The sequence below is a fragment of the Antechinus flavipes genome, chromosome 6, assembly GCF_016432865.1.
Source record: "Antechinus flavipes isolate AdamAnt ecotype Samford, QLD, Australia chromosome 6, AdamAnt_v2, whole genome shotgun sequence".
Taxonomy (NCBI): Eukaryota; Metazoa; Chordata; class Mammalia; order Dasyuromorphia; family Dasyuridae; genus Antechinus; species Antechinus flavipes.
Genome location: NC_067403.1, coordinates 242654589 through 242671803, shown reverse-complemented (window position 1 = coordinate 242671803; position 17215 = coordinate 242654589). Strand labels below are relative to the sequence as shown.

The 17215-nt window shown below is 34.8% G+C and overlaps 1 protein-coding gene across 1 annotated transcript; it reads left to right on the top strand.

Annotated features, from left to right (window-relative positions):
* Nucleotides 1–2968: 2968 nt before the first annotated feature.
* On the top strand, nt 2969–3865 carry LOC127541553 (vomeronasal type-1 receptor 1-like). The gene has a single exon (XM_051966781.1). It carries the CDS (start codon nt 2969–2971, stop codon nt 3863–3865), a length of 897 nt encoding a protein of 298 aa, XP_051822741.1.
* The last annotated feature ends 13350 nt before the right edge of the window (nt 3866–17215 follow it).

Below are 17215 nucleotides of genomic sequence, written 5' to 3'. Positions count from 1 at the left end.
AGGAAACTCACCAGCAAAGAATCCTAGGTAACACAAGATCTCAGTGTCATAAAATAGAAAAAAAAATATGTTTCCATAACAAGCATTTCTATTACCTTGTCTCCAATATAGTTGGAAGCATTTTCAGTTAGCATTTAGAAGGAGAATGACCTCTAGTGGCAAAGTATCCTGCAAAGGAGATGAATCAAAGAACACAATACTTTTAGGTATTTAAAGACATATATAGTAAGCTAAAAAAATTACAGTACTTGAATATGTCCACTGTGACTTTGAGGGATATTCTCCCATTTGCAGATAAAATATTGCTCCTCACAATGGGAAATTCTAAATATATAGCATTCTATATTCCCTATATTTCTCCATAGGTCATGGATTTGAAAGTAAATCATCTTCCTAAGACACAAAAGAAACAGTTCCTGATAATGAAATATTGGAGATAGCATACTATCAACTGACTGGAGTTAGTATCCTAGGAAATTTTATTCTCCTATTCCTATACAGTTCTTATTGCCTATCTACTCAAAGACCAAGGCCAATAAACATATTTATCATTATTTTGGCCTTATTCAATATGAATATCCCTATTTCAGTAAGGTGTTGAGGGAGTGACTAAACTGTTTTCCAGGTGAGCTTGGAAAAATAATTGCTATGAATACTTTTTTTTTTTTACATAGAACCCTCTTTCATCTCTCTTAAATTTCTTCTGGATATAAAACTAGCAATTATCTATGGTATATTAGGTCATTTTTTATACCTTCCTATGGTCTATTTGGTGTACCATTCAGTTCAAGAATAAGTATGTTTTGGTCACATTTTCAGAATAATTAGCACTAGGTTTAAAGCATTGTTGAGGCAATTTGCTAACTTAACCAATAGTATATTAGTGTGCAGATATTCAAAAAGCATCTTTAATATTTATCACTTTAATCTTTAATTGTCATTGTCAAACAGCATATAGTGACACCAAAATTCAAAAGACTTTTCTCTTAATATTAATGATTTTTATTTTTGACTCATATTTATAACTATTTTATTATATTCTATGTTATAACTGTGGATGACTCAAATATCTTTTGAAAGTTTCCTCAGCATATATGCTTTGATTATTTACCTATTAGAGAAAATCAAAATTTGAAGAAAGAAAGTATATTTCAAAACAAGAGCCATGACAAAAGATTACCATCCTTTTGCATCAATGAAAAATTCATGAATGTCTTATTTATCTTAAACTTTTTAATGCATCATTTAGTTTTAATGATTTTTTTCCCATAAAATATTATTTCTTTTGTAGGATGGCTTTAGAGCAGGAGGAAAGCTACTGGGAGAATTTTGGTGATTAAAAAAAATCAATAAAATGCATTTAATAATTTTTATAAAAAGATATAGAGTGATAGCTAATAAGGATAGTAACATAAAGTGAGGATGTTATAGAAAAGTAAAGGCAGGAGAATGTTTGCACATTGTAAGGAAGAAGCCAGTAGCTAAAAAGTGACTGAAGATCAAGAAAGGTGAAGATTGTCTGGCAGAAGCTGGATGTTATAAATAAGATTTGAGGTAGGGTAAAAGAAATAATGGGTATTTCTTCATTTAGAAGAAAAATGAGAAAAGGTGGGAAAATGTCAGAATGATATGAAATTAAAAAAAAAAAAAAAACCAGAAAGGGAGAAATGAGAACTCTTCTTGTGTGATCTCAATTATTCAGTCAGTGAGGTCCTGGTACGCACCTGAAATAGATTTAATGCCATGGGGTACATGGGAATACTTGTGAAAGTTGTACAGAGTAGATAGATAAAGTGTTAGATATCAGTCAGAGTGGTGGTTCTCAAACTTTTTTTCTCACTATCTTTATACTATTTAAAAAAAAACTATTGAGGATCTGTCTGAAGAATTTTTGTTTATGTAGTTATATTGATAGATACCATATTAGAAAAAAAACTAATTTGAATTTGCAGACCTTCTGAAAGGGTTTCAGAGACCACAAGAGAATCTCTGGACTTGACTTTGAGAACCACTGAGTCAGAATAACAAAAAGAAAATTGACCTTATTGCAATGTAGATTCCAAGAAATATTAAATGACAAATTTTGTAATGAATTGATTCAGGAAAAATTCCTAATTTCCTGTATAATTCTTCAGAGACAAATGAGGAGAAGCAATGAATGGAGATTTTAGGAGTCCTTGAGGGAAAATGAAGCACAGAAAAAAAAAAAGACACAAAAGTAGATTATAAAATAGAGTTTAATTACTTGGACAAGGCTACTAACAGGTAATGGGGCAAGGTGGGGAAGAATTTAGCTGTTGCAGTAATGGAGGGCAGAGAACTAAAAGAAAGATAGTAGGATTGAAGATCACTGGGAGGAAGTATAGAGTCCTAAGTCTTTTTAATTTGTCTTGTTAATTAGTCATATATAATTCTTTGTAGCCCTCATTTAAATCCAATTCAATTGCATGTCATGTCCTCACCTTCCTGATGTCACAATCCTCTTCCAGAATAAAGGACAAACATCAACAACAGAACCACTTGAGATTTTCCTAGCAAAAATACTAAAAGGATTTACCATTTGTTTCTCCATATCATTTTTGGATGAGGAAACTGAAACAAATACAATTCACTGAGCAACAGAGGATCACATAGTTAGGCAGGACCCAGGATTACTGAGGCTGGATTTGAACTCAGGTCTTCCAACATCAGGACTAAGATCTAGTACATTGCACCATCTTGTTCCCTAGAGATTTTCAGGCTTCTGGAAAGATGGAACAATACAATATTTTCATCTAAAAAAGTAATTTTTGAGTTCAGAACTTAATACCCACTGTCTTGGAAATTTTATTGATTTTCACATAAAAGATCAGAAGATCAGGAAATTTCAGTGGAAAAAATCTAAGTATGTAAAAAGCATAATGTCATGTGTTTTTCCTTAGGTCACATTGAATTTGACACCAAATCATCTTCACAAGCTAGCGAAAGAATGCTGACTTTTGATGAAATGCTGGGGCTAGCATACCTACTACTAACTATAGTTGGATTCGTAGGGAACTGTAAATTCCTCTTTCTAAACAGCTTTAATTTCTTCACTGCTCATAGAACAAGACCTAAAAACATAATTACCATCCATTTGGCTTTTTCCAATGCCATGGTACTTCTCTTTAGAGGAATACCTACTACAACAAGACTTTGGAGAATTAGATGTCTTCTGGATGATACTGGGATTAAAATCATAACATACATGCAGACACTAAGTCGGAACCTTTCCTTGTGTAGCACCTGCCTCTTGAGTGTCTTCCAGGCCATCATTATTAGTCCCACCAACTCCATTTGGTCACAGTTAAAAATGAAAGTACCAAAATGTATCATTCCATGCATTCTTCTTTGTTGGATCTTCAATCTACTATTAGATGTGATTCTATTTCAATACCATGATAGTCCAAAGAATATAACAGAAAATAAATATAGTTGCAAAACTGGATATAGAACTTTAGATGTATATAATAAAAATCATGTAACAATTGTAACAGTATCATGTGTTCATGATGCTTTGTTTATGTGTCTCATGACCTTTTCTAGTACCTACATGATCTCAATCCTATATATACACAAGAAAAATATAAGTTATATTCATAATAATAGCCTTTGCACAAAAATATCTCATGAAACTATAGCCATCCAAGCTATCTTGCTTCTTGTGGGTATCTTTGTTTTGTTGAATGTATTCAGTCCCATTTTTGCTCTATTTATGTTCCATTTTAAATGCAGAAATACTTGGATAATACACACCACAGCCTTTCTGTCCCTATGGTATCCTACGGTCAGCCCTTTTATTCTTATCAGCATTGACAACCAGACCCACAGAACTTGTGCTTATTGATAGATAGAATACTCACAGGTTTTCCATTACTTCATAATATAGATGCATGTTATTAAGGCAAAGAAAATCAAAATGTTCCACTTGGCTGTAAAATTGAAAAACATCTAAATCAGTCATTAAACAGACGCCTGAAACTCAGGACAACATTAATGAATCATGAAGAAATATTTAGTTTCTCAATTCTGCCCTCCTTTATATGTATATATGGAAATTCCATGAAAAATTCAAAAGCATTTTAATGTAGCTTAAAAAATAATAAATCATTTATGCTGGAATTGTGGGAACTTCCCTTGTTTTGTTTAATACTAATTCCTTCCTTTGATAACCGTTTTTTTACTTCTCCCTTTGAAGCCTTATTCCCAATATGTTACCCAAGAAATACCCATGCAAGTTTTTCCTTATCTTCTTTAACCAGATATAGCTAGACCTATAGTTCTGATAACCTAATCTCCTTAATTAATTTGCCAACCAGAAATTCATCCTTGGTCAGATGGGATAAGTATGTTCAACTTTCTGGAATATCTCTTATTATTGATTAATAGATGTGTCAATAGGTTTATGGCATATTTATATTAAAGTTTTATGCTATTAATGGATTTTTCATAAAATGAACTAATAAAGAAGTAATAAAATATAGTTTCATGGGAAACTGAGAACCAAACAAGAACAGAGGTGGGCCCAAAAATTGTTCTGTGTCAATAGGCTTATCTTAAAATGAAAATAAAAATATATTTGCAAAGTGTCTTGGAAATTTAATTAAAGGTGCTTTAAAATAAAAAGAATAATAAACAACAGAGAAGATTCCGCATAGGTTCTCAAAGATAAGTAGCAGAGAAAAACTACAAAGAAAACAGAAAAGGGAAATGCCTAGGATTTCATAGAAGACAAATTCCTTGAAAATATAAAACCTATTATCTCAAGTACTTATAAAAATAGGCCCTCAGATTAATCAAGAAGCAAGGTTTATTATAAGTTCCAAAGCAAGGACAGAAACTTGATAAAATTTAGGTTCATCTCTCTCTTCTTAATCCCTAAAAATTTGCTTATTGTTATTATTACACTAAAACTACTTTTTCCAACATTAAGCATGATCTTATTAGGAGCCAAATCAAATGGCTCATTCTTCAATGTTCAATTTTCATTTTCAATCTTTATTCTACTTGAACTCTGGATAACCTTTGACACTGTTGATCACCATTTCCTCCTAGAGGTTTTCTGGATTCTATACTCTCTCCTATTTTTCCTTTTATCCCTCTCCTTAGTTTCTCTCTTTTTTGATGTAGTCTTATCCTGACCATATCCTCTAACTGGAGTTATCCCTCAGAGCTATGACCTGGACCTTATTCTCTTTTCATGCTATACTTTTTCACTAGCTTATCTTATTAGTGCAATGGATTTAGTTACCTTCTCAAATCTATCTATATTGGTTCCATTTCTCTGTTCACCTCTATTTTTTCATCATCAACTACCTTCCAGAATTCTGGAAAGATACAAAGGAGAACAGGTATCCATCATGAAGTCTTGATAAAAAAATCCAAGAAATCGAAAGGAAGTATAGATGTTAAAAAATATATATATGGATAAGACTATGCAAACAGCCTTTTATAAACAGAGACCCTGAGTCTATTTCTTTGATTTCCAGGCAGAAGGTCAAAACAGGGGACTAAAGATATTTATGAGATGTACAAATAAAAATCATCCTTGAGGGAGAAGGAAAATTTCCAATGATGATATTTCTAGAAAAGTAATTCATGTTGAGGAAGTGCATAGAAACCCCAAAGCAATATAATTATTGGGAAATGGGAAGAAATCACTTTCATAAACAGAAATTTTGTACCAGGTGGTCCATTCAGGGGAGCAAAGAGTGCTGATAGGATTTGAGTACCTGGCATATTCAATCACTCAGGATAAAAAGATTTCCAAATAATGAATTTCCTGAGAAAGAAAACATTAAGAAGTGGCCAGAAAGCATAAGTAGATAAGGATTAGAGAAAACAGTTCTCCAGCCTCACCTGATTGGATTATCGACTTGAAATGGAATTAATCAATCATATTTGTTTGGAACTCACTCTCCCAAAAGCAGAACAAATAACAGCTTCATGATTGTCCAAATTATTCCAAATTCCAAATTATAGAGAAAAAAAACAGGGATAAGTTGCTGATTCACTTAGCAGAAGAAATTGGTACTTGGCATGGATATAACGAAAATATGGAGAGTAAATGACATTTTCTCATGAACAGTGATGGAGTTTAATTAGACATGTATCCTAGTTTTTTGGAGATATATGACACCAAGTGTTCAGAAGATAATATAATAGGATTCACATCCTATTATATGGACCACATGGTGAAGAAGGAGTAATTCCAAGTAGTATGGCAAATTCCCAGGAAAGAATCAGATTGTAAAGTTGCAAAGACACTAATTTTCAGTTACAAGGAAAAATAGAATTGATCTCTAAATCTATAAAGGATCTATAAATATTAGCTCTTATTAGCAGTACAGATATTAATAACAACGATTGAAATGAAAGAAGCAGTTGCTAGGTTTTTGTTGTGATCTTCTTCCCAAATGCAGCCAGGTGATAAAAGTTCAGATCTTTTATTATCTCCAATATAGCCCGGTTAGCTTAGAGGCCTATCTCTCTGCTTGGTTCCAAGAGCTCCCTCCGAATGTCGCCAAATCCAAAGGTCTGGTCCTTCAGCCTCTGCCTCTGCTTTCTTCTGCCTCCAACCAGCACAGAGATGGAATGAATCTCTGAAATCTCGACTTGTAGCTTCTTCACTCTGAAGAACTCCCTCTGCCACCAGCCAGCCAAGTGGAAAATATTCTGCCTTGCCTCAGAGAGAGGGCTTCTGACGTAATTCCGCTGAAATCTGACCGAGAGCTTCTGTCTGTTTCTTTTATCCAAGAGGGAGGAATTGTGGGATACGAGAGAGAGGGATTATGGGTTTTCTCCCATAGTGCTCTCTGGCCCAATGAGCTTCAAGGAAGGTGTGAACTCATTGAACTCCAATGAGTAAAAGTGTGAACACAAGCCTTGTATTAATTAGTTCTACTTAGTACCTTGTTTCAGGTTCTGGCCAAAACATCTTCTTGTAAGATTAGATCAACTCTAATTAGTTAGCAGTTTGTAAGGATGCCAACATCTCCCTCTTTCTTTTGTTTTAGAACATAGGGTGTTTCTGAGGGGGTACACATAAATCCATCAATATGGGCCAGAACTTTGTAACAGATATACATGGTATACATAAATCCATCCATATGGGAGGCATTATAAACAATTTACATAAGCACATAGCAATATAACACAGGCTAGTAGTAATGTAACAACATGAATCAACCTGAAAATTTACACATGTCCATAAGTCCTAGAAATAGTCCATAAGGAATCCATTGTCCATTAGTTCATGTGCCAGGAATCTAATAGTTCCTATAAGCCCTGAAGTACTGCAAAAAGTCTCATCAACAATTTTTCATCTTAAGGAATCCAATGATTCTTGCTAGTATTTCAAGAACTGAAACAGTCTCATCTTGTCTTAGGAAATCCAATGATTCCTGGGATTTTAAAAAGTTCTTTTAACAGTCTCATTGTCAGCTATCTGATTCTTTCTCCATCTGTGGAAATATAAGCAGATCCTGTTCCCCAAGCAGTTAACCTAATTCCCTTCTATTTACCAAATTTGGGATTTGGTAATCCTCATTACCTCATCATCTGGTAATTACATTGGAGTTGTTTGCATTGGATATTGTCTTGTTGTCTTAAAAGGCCTGTATTCTTCCCAACTGTAATCCTGATTGCTTTTCTGTTGGTTGATGACATCAGAGTTCTGAATTTCTAAAGTCTCTCTGGGTGTAACCTCAGCTGCTATCATGCCCCACCTGTCCTTTGATTGATACTTTGGAGCTGGGTCCTGCCTCTCATTCCTCTGGGTCAATATACATTTAGAGGCCCAGTGAAAGCCTCCGTTACATTTTGGACATGGGGTTTTGGGTTTTCTCTCACCCTGTCTTCTCACTCTATCTCCATATCTACAATGAGCTCTCAAATGTCCAATTTTTCCGCACTGAAAACATCGACAAGTTTCTCTAGAATTCCTCTGCCAAGAAGGACCTTGTCTTTCCATGTTCATCATAGTCTGGGCATAATAAGCATTTGTGCCCACTGTGGCACAGCGTCTTATGATTTCCTCTAAAGGAGCATCTTTGTCTAGCCCCCATATAATTCTTTTGCAAACCTCATTGGCATTTTCCTTAGCCAAATGTTTAGTCATTATTTCTGTTGCTGCATTGTCTCCAATGGTTCTTATTACAGCTGTTTGTAAATGTCCCACAAAATCTGCAAAAGTTTCATTGGGACCTTGCTCTATTTTTGTGAAAGCATTATTTCCATCTTTCTGTCCAGGGAGAGAATTCCAAGCTTTTATTGCAGCCTTAGAAATTTGCTCATACACTGTTATGGGATAATAAATCTGTTCTGAACTCTCTGCATACTGACCTTCACCAGCTAGTTGGTCAAAAGTGATTTGTACAACAGCTCCTGTTTGCCTATTGCGTTGGGCTTGAACCCTACATAATTCATGAAACTCCGAAGGCCACAATAAATTTTGTCCTGGTTCTAGACAAGTTTTCACTATGGATTTCCAGTCATTCGGGGTTAGGATTTCATAAAACAAATTATCTAGTAACATCTTCACATAAGATGATGTAGCCCCATAAAGAGTGCAACCCTTTTTCAAATCTTTAATTTTTCCCAAATTAAAAGGAGTGTATTTTCTCTCTTTTTGACCTGAGGAGTTGAGCTCTTCAATCATAGGATATGCATTTATAAAATCAGATATATCTTTTCCTTAATTTTTTGCTTTAATTAATGCTTTTTCTAATCTTGTCAAATTCTGCTTTACAGGAGAAGCTGACTGTGTTTCTGTCTCTCTCCCTCCCCCTTGTTCCACCCATGAAGGGTTAATTGCGGGGGGAGGGTCATGAGATGTGGAATCATCTAATTCCTCCTGCTGTGAAGTATCACACTCAGAATTGTAATTAACTCCATTCTCATCTGATTCGTCCTCCTTTTCACCCAGTAAAGTTGGTACTTCTTCCTCCTGTACTTTCCTTTTCATCATTCTATCACTTAAATAACTTCTTATAGCCAATTGTATTACATTATATGTATTAATTATTGAGTTAGGCCCATTTTTATCATAGAATTGACAAAAATCCTCTCAACCAATTTCCATTCATTTAGATCTAATTCCTTATCAAGAGAGAAACAAGGACATATATCCTTTACAATTTGTAAAAGTTCAGTGATTTGCTGTAAACTTATAATTAAACCTTGGCTTTCCATAACTTTGACAATGCTCTCTAAACATTTTCCTTGAACAGAAACAGACTGTTTTCTAAATATCTGTCCCATCTTAGCTGAAATTCTACTTTAACTCTTCTAACAAAATTTCTTTGTTGCACTCACCCTAATTTCTGGGTTGAAGAGTCTTTTCCACTGGATCAGGATCAGAGGCTTTTCCACTTGAATCAGGATCGGAGCTTTTCCACTGAAATCCACTGAGGGGGTCTGTTAGCCCCACGTTCAGGGCGCCAAAATGGGGAAGAGGATGTGCTTTCTAGTCACAGGAAACATCCAAGAGATGAAAAAAGTGTTAAAGATGGAATGACATCAGAGAAAGAAAGACACCCCATTTGGCAATATTGCAGGGTGTGAAAGAGAAGTAAGTATAATAAAGCAGGAAAGAGAGATATGAGCCAAGTTGGAGAGGAGTTGTTTAAAAATATATAAATGCACAAAAGATAATCAGCAAGAAAACAACATTGCTTCCTTGATCATAATACTAAACAAATCTGATACTTGAGATAGGATATAGTGACTATCATCATGTAATTATTTTTCCTCCTAGGTAATCATGTCAGCAGTTTTTCCCTTCCAGTCTTAATCAGCTGCCTCAACTACATCTGAATGAAAAGAGCATTATCTTTTAAGCAAAACTTAGATTAGGTTCAATAGGAAATTAGGATATTGTTTTTAGCACTCTCCACCTCTTGGTGCAAATTGTAGTATATAATTGTGATAGAATACAATTGTGCCATAAGAAATGACAAGAAATATGGATTCAGAAAAAAAAACTCAGTAGTCTTATTATAATGCTGGAGAAACTGAGCAAGACAGAGATTAAAGATCAATTTAATAGTTTATTAAATGGAGAAATATACTAGGATCACATGGATCCATGATTGGTCCCAGAGCTGGAGGAGACTATCATTTCAAAGAATCCAGCACTGAGTATTGGGACAGCAAGATTTTTATAGGATAACAAGAACAATGACACAATGGGCAAGGTACCTGAATGGGGATAACCTAATGGGAGGAGGCACCTAGGATGACACAATGGAGGGAGGTACTGGAGAGATTACTGATATTCTAATGATATCTAAAATGGATAGACCTTTATCCTGTCAAACATTAAGAAGGAATGATTATAGCCTAAAGATATAATACCTTTATCTCATCAACCATTAAGAGGGAAAGGTTATAACCTGAGGCAGAGTAACTAAATAGGACAATTAGGGAAACTAGGTCAGGACATCAAAAGGGAACTGTGGCACAATAATATAAAAACTAATTTTAAGTGAAGTAAGTAGAACCATAAAGACATTTTACATAATAATTTCAATATTGCTGTGTTGATGAATTGTAAAAGATTTCTATTCTTTTTTTATATAGCTCTTTGTTTGCAAGATATATGCATGGGTAATTTTTCAGCATTGACAATTGTAAAACCTTTTGTTCTAACTTTTCTCCTCCTTCCCCCCATCCCTTTCCCCAGATGGCAGGTTGACCAATACATGTTAAATATGTTAGAGTATAAGTTAAACAAAATATATATATACATGTCCATACAGTTATTTTGCTGTACAAAAAGAATCGGACTTTGAAATAGTGTATAATTAGCCTGTGAAGGAAATCAAAAAGGCAAGTGGACAAAAATAGAAGGATTGGGAATTCTATGTAGTGGTTCATAATCATCTCTCAGAGTTCTTTTGCTGGGTGTAGCTGGTTCAATTCATTGCTGCTCTATTGGAACTGATTTGGTTCAACTCACTGTTGAAGAAGGCCATGTCCATCAGAATTGATCATCATATAATATTGTTGTTGAAGTATATAATGATCTCCTGGTCCTGCTCATTTCACTCAGCATCAGTTCATGTAAATCTCTCCAGGCCTTTCTGAAATCATCCTGCTTGTCATTTCTTACTGAACAATAATATTCCATAATATTCATATACCACAATTTATTCACCCTTTTTCAATTGATGGGCATCCACTCAGTTTCCAGTTTCTGGACACTACAAAGAGGGCTGCCACAAACATTCTTGCACATACAGGTCCCTTTCCCTTTTTTAAAATCTCCTTGAGATATAAGCCCAGTAGTAACACTGTTAGATCAAAGGGTATGCACAGTTTGATAACTTTTTGAGCATAGTTCCAAATCGTTCTCCAGAATGGCTGGTTGTATTCACAATTCCACCAACAATGTATCAGTGTCCCAGTTTTCCCACATCTCCTCCATCATTCCACATTATCTTTCCCTGTCATTCTAGCCAATCTGACAGGTGTGTAGTGGTATCTCAGAGTTGTCTTAATTTGTATTTCTCTGATTAATAATGACTTGGAGCATCTTTTCATATGGCTAGAAATAGTTTCAATTTCTTCATCTGAGAAGTGTTCATATCCTTTGACCATTTAGCAATTGGAGAATGGCTTGATTAAAGATTCCTATTCTGATCAATACAATAACCCATAACAATTCCATGATAAATGGAGGCATGATAAAAAACAAAATACTATCCAGCTCCCAAAAGAAAATAAACTTGGAGTGCAGATTGAAGTGAAGAAAAAAAGCAGATCTTTTTTTTTCTGTTTTTTCTGTTTTTTTTTTTTTTTTTGTTTTGTTTTGGTAAGGCAGTTGGGGTTAACTGACTTGCCCAAGGTCACACAACTAGGAAGTGTTAAGTATCTGAGGCCAGATTCAAACTCAGGTCCTCCAGACTTCAGTGCTCATGCTCTATCCACTGTGCCACCTAGCTGCTCTTTTTTTTTCTATTAAAAAATATGTTTAATATTAAAATGTTTTACATGACTCTATATATAAAAAGAATCATATTTCCTGGATTCCCAATGGATGAGGAAGAGACTTGGAAGCAGAAAAAAAGTATTTCCAAATGAAAATTATATTTAAAAAACAAATATTATTCCATTTTCCCTGCCTAATAATAGTGGAAGATAAATGCTATAATTGTCCTAATTTTATACATTATAGAACTGAGGCAAACAAAGATTAAGTCACTTGACTATGGTCTCATAGATAGTATATGCAAGTACAATAGTTCAGGACTCTACCCTTCCTGATTCTAATGCCAGAGCTCTACCCATTTTTCTTCATAGATGTTAAGTCATGAGACAGGTTTGTTCTCAGTTTGGAAGTGGACACATTCCATTAAAGTATGCTGTGTAGATCTGAGAACATCATTTTGTAAACAGATTTTCGTATTTATGAATCTTTCTTTTGACCTATAACTAGATTATAATTTATCAAGAGGTATCAGGTTTATACTCTGTGTATATCCTGATTTTTCTTACAAACAAGAGGTGTGATTCAATATGGGCCCTAAACAATTTACTTTAAATTTGTCACAAACACTTAGCAAATGTAGGATTATAGAATTGGACTTCAGAGGAGCATTAGTTATTCTAGTCAAAAACAATGATTTTATAAAATAATAAACTTAGGTCAAATGTGTTTAGTGACATTCACCTTGGGATGAAACAATAGTACTTAAATATGCACATTGGTTGTCAATCACCTACTCCAGTAATCTGCTTTTCATCAGGCTGACACATTTTGGTCCTTTTCTTATAGAAATTTATATCACCCACTGGCTTTTGGAATTGAAAGATCTTGGGTCTTTTGTTCTATTATAGATTTTCTATCAATATCTACTTTGTGCTAATCTCAGGAAGGCTTCTTGGTGACACAGCACCAGAGGTTCTAGTCACGTACACTTCTCTTCATTAAGTCATTCCTAAACATAGAACAAGTCTTATTATCTATACATTACAAGGTTATTTTAACAGCCAAAGATGTTTTATAAAACTTTGAGCTTTGGCAAAATGATTTTTTCATGCCTTACTTTCATTGGGGAAAATGACAAAAATACAATTTACTTTCCAATGGTATTAAGTTTCTTGCCAAAAGCTTCAAAATAGTTTGAAAATATTAAAATATCAAAGTATTAAATTAAAATATTGATGTGTCATATTCTTGTGACTGTGTAATTTATATTTATTTGAATTGTATGAAATTTGAAGATATTGCCTATCTTATTAAATTGTGAGAGTTTTCAATTGCATCATTATTATACTCTTAATTCTCAAATATAAGTGCCTTTTCTCATTCCTTATCCTGATTTCACAGTAGCTGTTGAAAGGATCAGACACCCATCCTGCCCCCCCCAAAGATGAAGCAAATAAAAAATGAAATAAAAGTGGGGTAGAGCCAAATTAGTGGAGAGCAGACATGATTTTCTGTAACATCCTCTGACCTTCTCTCAAACAAATAGCAGATTAAGCCTCTGAACTGGATTTGGAATGACAAAACCCAGAAATATTTGGAGTACAACACATTTTCAGAAGAAGATACTATGGAAGAATTTCAGAATATGTCTGTTTCAATAGGGCAGGGGGACCTATTGAGTCCAGACCAAAGCATAGGGAGCCTAAAGCAAAGAACCGAAGCCAGGAGCCAGAGTGTTGTGGAATCTTCTGTGAAACTCTTAGGCTACTCTGTCTGGATTGCAAGCAGGTAGTTTAGCCGATTTGCTATAAAACACCCAAAAGCAAATACAAAAAACAAATAATAAGAGAGAGCCCTGGAAGAACTCATGACCTGGCAGTAATTACCAGCATCAGAAGTCAGTCAGCTGAACTGGTCCAGGGCAAGCTAAGGCAGCTGTTAACCTTTACCTTAAGAACAGACCTCAAGTGGAGCCAAGATGGAGGAGAGGACACACACTTCTTTCTGATCTTCTCCCAGATCCTAAGACTAATTAACAAATCCAGCTTCTGAATTAGTTCTGGACTAATAAAATCCATGAAAATTGGTAATGCGATAAAATTACCAGCAGTAGATAATTTTGAAGATTGCCAGAAAAGGTTTGTTTCAATTGGACATGGAAGGAGGCATGGCAAGCACAAGCAGGCTGAGCACAAATGTCAGTGCGTGCAGACTCTGAGTGATAAGAATTTACAGGGAGGAATCTATAACAATGTTAGCTACTCTGTCCTGGTTGCAAGCTAATAGATCAGAAGAGAAGTTATAAAAAACATCCAGCACAAACAAAAAAAAGGTAAATAGTGAACCCCCAAAAGCCAGAATCTCACTGGACCTGGCCATGTCCATCCAGCACCAGAAGTCAGTAAACACTGACTCAGCATGGCCATCACTGACCCAGGGAAGCTGCTGCTGCTTGTATGGGAAGCTTAGACAACACCCCTTGCCTTAAAAACAGATCTCAACCTTAAAAAAAATGAATAAAAGAACAAAAAGAATTCTAACTATACATATTTTTTATGGTGAAAGAGAACTGATTTCAAATCCTGAGGAGACTAAAAGTGATCGTCTCCAGATGAAGCCCCAAAAAGTAATATAAATTTGTCCCCATCACACAAGGCTCTCCTAGAAGAAATTTAAAAGCATCTTAGAAGAGAGCTAGAAGAAAAGTTGGGAAAGAAAATGAAAACTTTGCAAGAGGGTTTGGAAAATGCAAGACAAAACAGACATAGTGAAATGGAAAAAGCATATAACACATTAAAAGATAGATTTAACAAAATGGAAAAAGAAAACAACTCCTTAAAAAACAGAATTTGTGAAATGGAAAAAAAAATTAATAGAATAAAATAACTCATTTAAAAATTCAATTGGACAAATAGAAAAAGAAGTTAAAAAATAAATGAGGAAAATAATTCAACTAAAATCAGAATTGAACAAATGCAAATGAATGACTCGATGAGACAACAAAACTGAAAAAATGAAAAAATATTAAAAAATGTAAAATACCTAATTGGGAAAACAACCAACCTGGAAAATAGATCTAAGAGAGACAATTTAAATATTATTGGACTCCCTGAAAACCATGATGAAAAAGAGAGCCTACCCACCATTTTTCAAGAAATCTTCAAAGAGTGTCATAGAAACCGAAAGGAAAATAGCCATTGAAAGAATTCACCAAACACCTCCTTAAAGAGATCCCAAAATGAAAACTTCAAGGAATATTGTGGCTAAATTTCAGAACTATTGGATGAAGGAAAAAATATCACAAGCAGTCAGAAAAAAAACAATTCAAATACTGGGGAGCCAAATAAGGATTACCCAGGACCCAGTTGCTTCCACCTTACAGCATAGCAGGGCCTGGGATCTGATATTTTGAAAGGCAAAGGAACTTGGAATGTGGCCAAGAATAAATTGCCCAACTAAACTGAGCTTTTTTTTTTCAAGGAAGAAGATGGATATTCAATGAAACTGGTGAATTCCATTTATTTCTGATGAAAAGGCCAGATCTAAACAAAAAAATTGACCTCCACATATAGAACTCAAGAGAAGCATAAAAAGGTAAAAAGAAAAGAACTCTTGAGAACTGTATTTCTATTATGGGTATACATAGAGATTGCATGTATAATTTCATTTTACTCTTATAATATAAAAAAGAAACCAGAGGTGGAAAGGAGCTTTGTAATATTCAGGCTAGCTTTCTGGATGTCCTCTGAAAGGGCCTTGTCTTCAGCCAGAGAGACATCATGAGAATGGTCAAGAATAGAATCTAGATTCCTTTTTCTGGCCCAGTCTTGACTTTAATACAAGAGGCAAGAGAGCCATCAAGAGGCTGGTCAAAGATAAAATGTACTCTTTCACCATATAAAGTATCTGTTGGAATACAAGGGAGCCACCTGACAATGGCTGCTGGAGGTCCAACCCAGAATGGAACTCCTCTTTTAAGAGGATGATACAAGGAGATTGAGAGGCATTTGCTATTCTCTGACTTCTCTCACTGAGAGGCCATTGTTTTGTCTGACTTCTCTCCTCTTCCCTCTGCCTCCAATTTTTCTCATTCCCAGGCCACAAGCAACACCTGTGTCAGCAAAGGCTGCCTTGAAACTTCTTCAGATGTTATAATCCACAGCTGTGGAGGCTCTCAGAGAATTGACCTGTCTCTTAACAATAGGATGTCTATCTTTCGGTCCTTGTTGGCCCTTATATACCTTATTGCAATTATATCATTACAGCATATTGATTATGTGTGAACTTAGAGAACCATTACATCACTGTGCTAAGTACTAAGTATGTATGTGAACTAGAGAACAACCATCTTATCAATTCCACTGAGTTAACACCTTTTTTCAAGTATACATGTTTCAAATATACTTCTCCAAAATTCCTCCAAAGTACAATCCACAGGGATTGTACTAGAAAAAGGGGACAGTGGAGGTAAAATGAGGGAAAATGCACCTCAATTTGGCATTGTTGTCTAGTGATTTGATCATATTAAACATTCATGACCACATGGATCATAATACACCAGGTTCTTCTGTCTTTCACTATCTCTTAAAGTCTATCCAAGTTCATATTTATTATTTCCACAATATTATATATGAATCTCATCCTCCATGATCTCTTTTCCTTTTGCTTTTCATTTCCCCTCAAAATTAGGGTCTTTTCCAATGAGTCTCATCTTTCCTTATGTGACCAAAGTATTTAAGATTCAGATTCAGTATTTGACCTTGTAGTGAATCATCTGAATAAATTTCTTTAAATGTTGAGTGATTTTACCTGTTTGCTGTCAAAAGTCTTCTATAGCTCCACAATTAGGAAGCACCAGTTTTGCACTTCTCCACTCTTATAATCCAATTGTCATAGTCATGCATTGTTTCTGGAAAATCATAACTGTTTGATGTTTCTGCTTTTTAGCATGCTGTCCAATTTTCCAGTTTTCCTTCAAAGGACCAAGCATATTTTAACTTCAAGATTATAGTCACTATCCTCAATGAAGTTTGAGGCCAAGGATATAAGAACATGAAATATAGTTAGTTAAGTGACACAATAGAATGCTGGCCCTAAATTAAAGAGAACCTGATTTCAAATTCAGTCTCAGACAACTTACCAGCTGTGTGACCCTAGGCAAGCTACTTAATACAGTTTGCTGGCATTTTCCTTACCTGTAAAATGAGCTAGAAAAGGAAATGGCAAACCTTATTTTTTCCTGAAGCAATTGGAGTTAAGTGACTT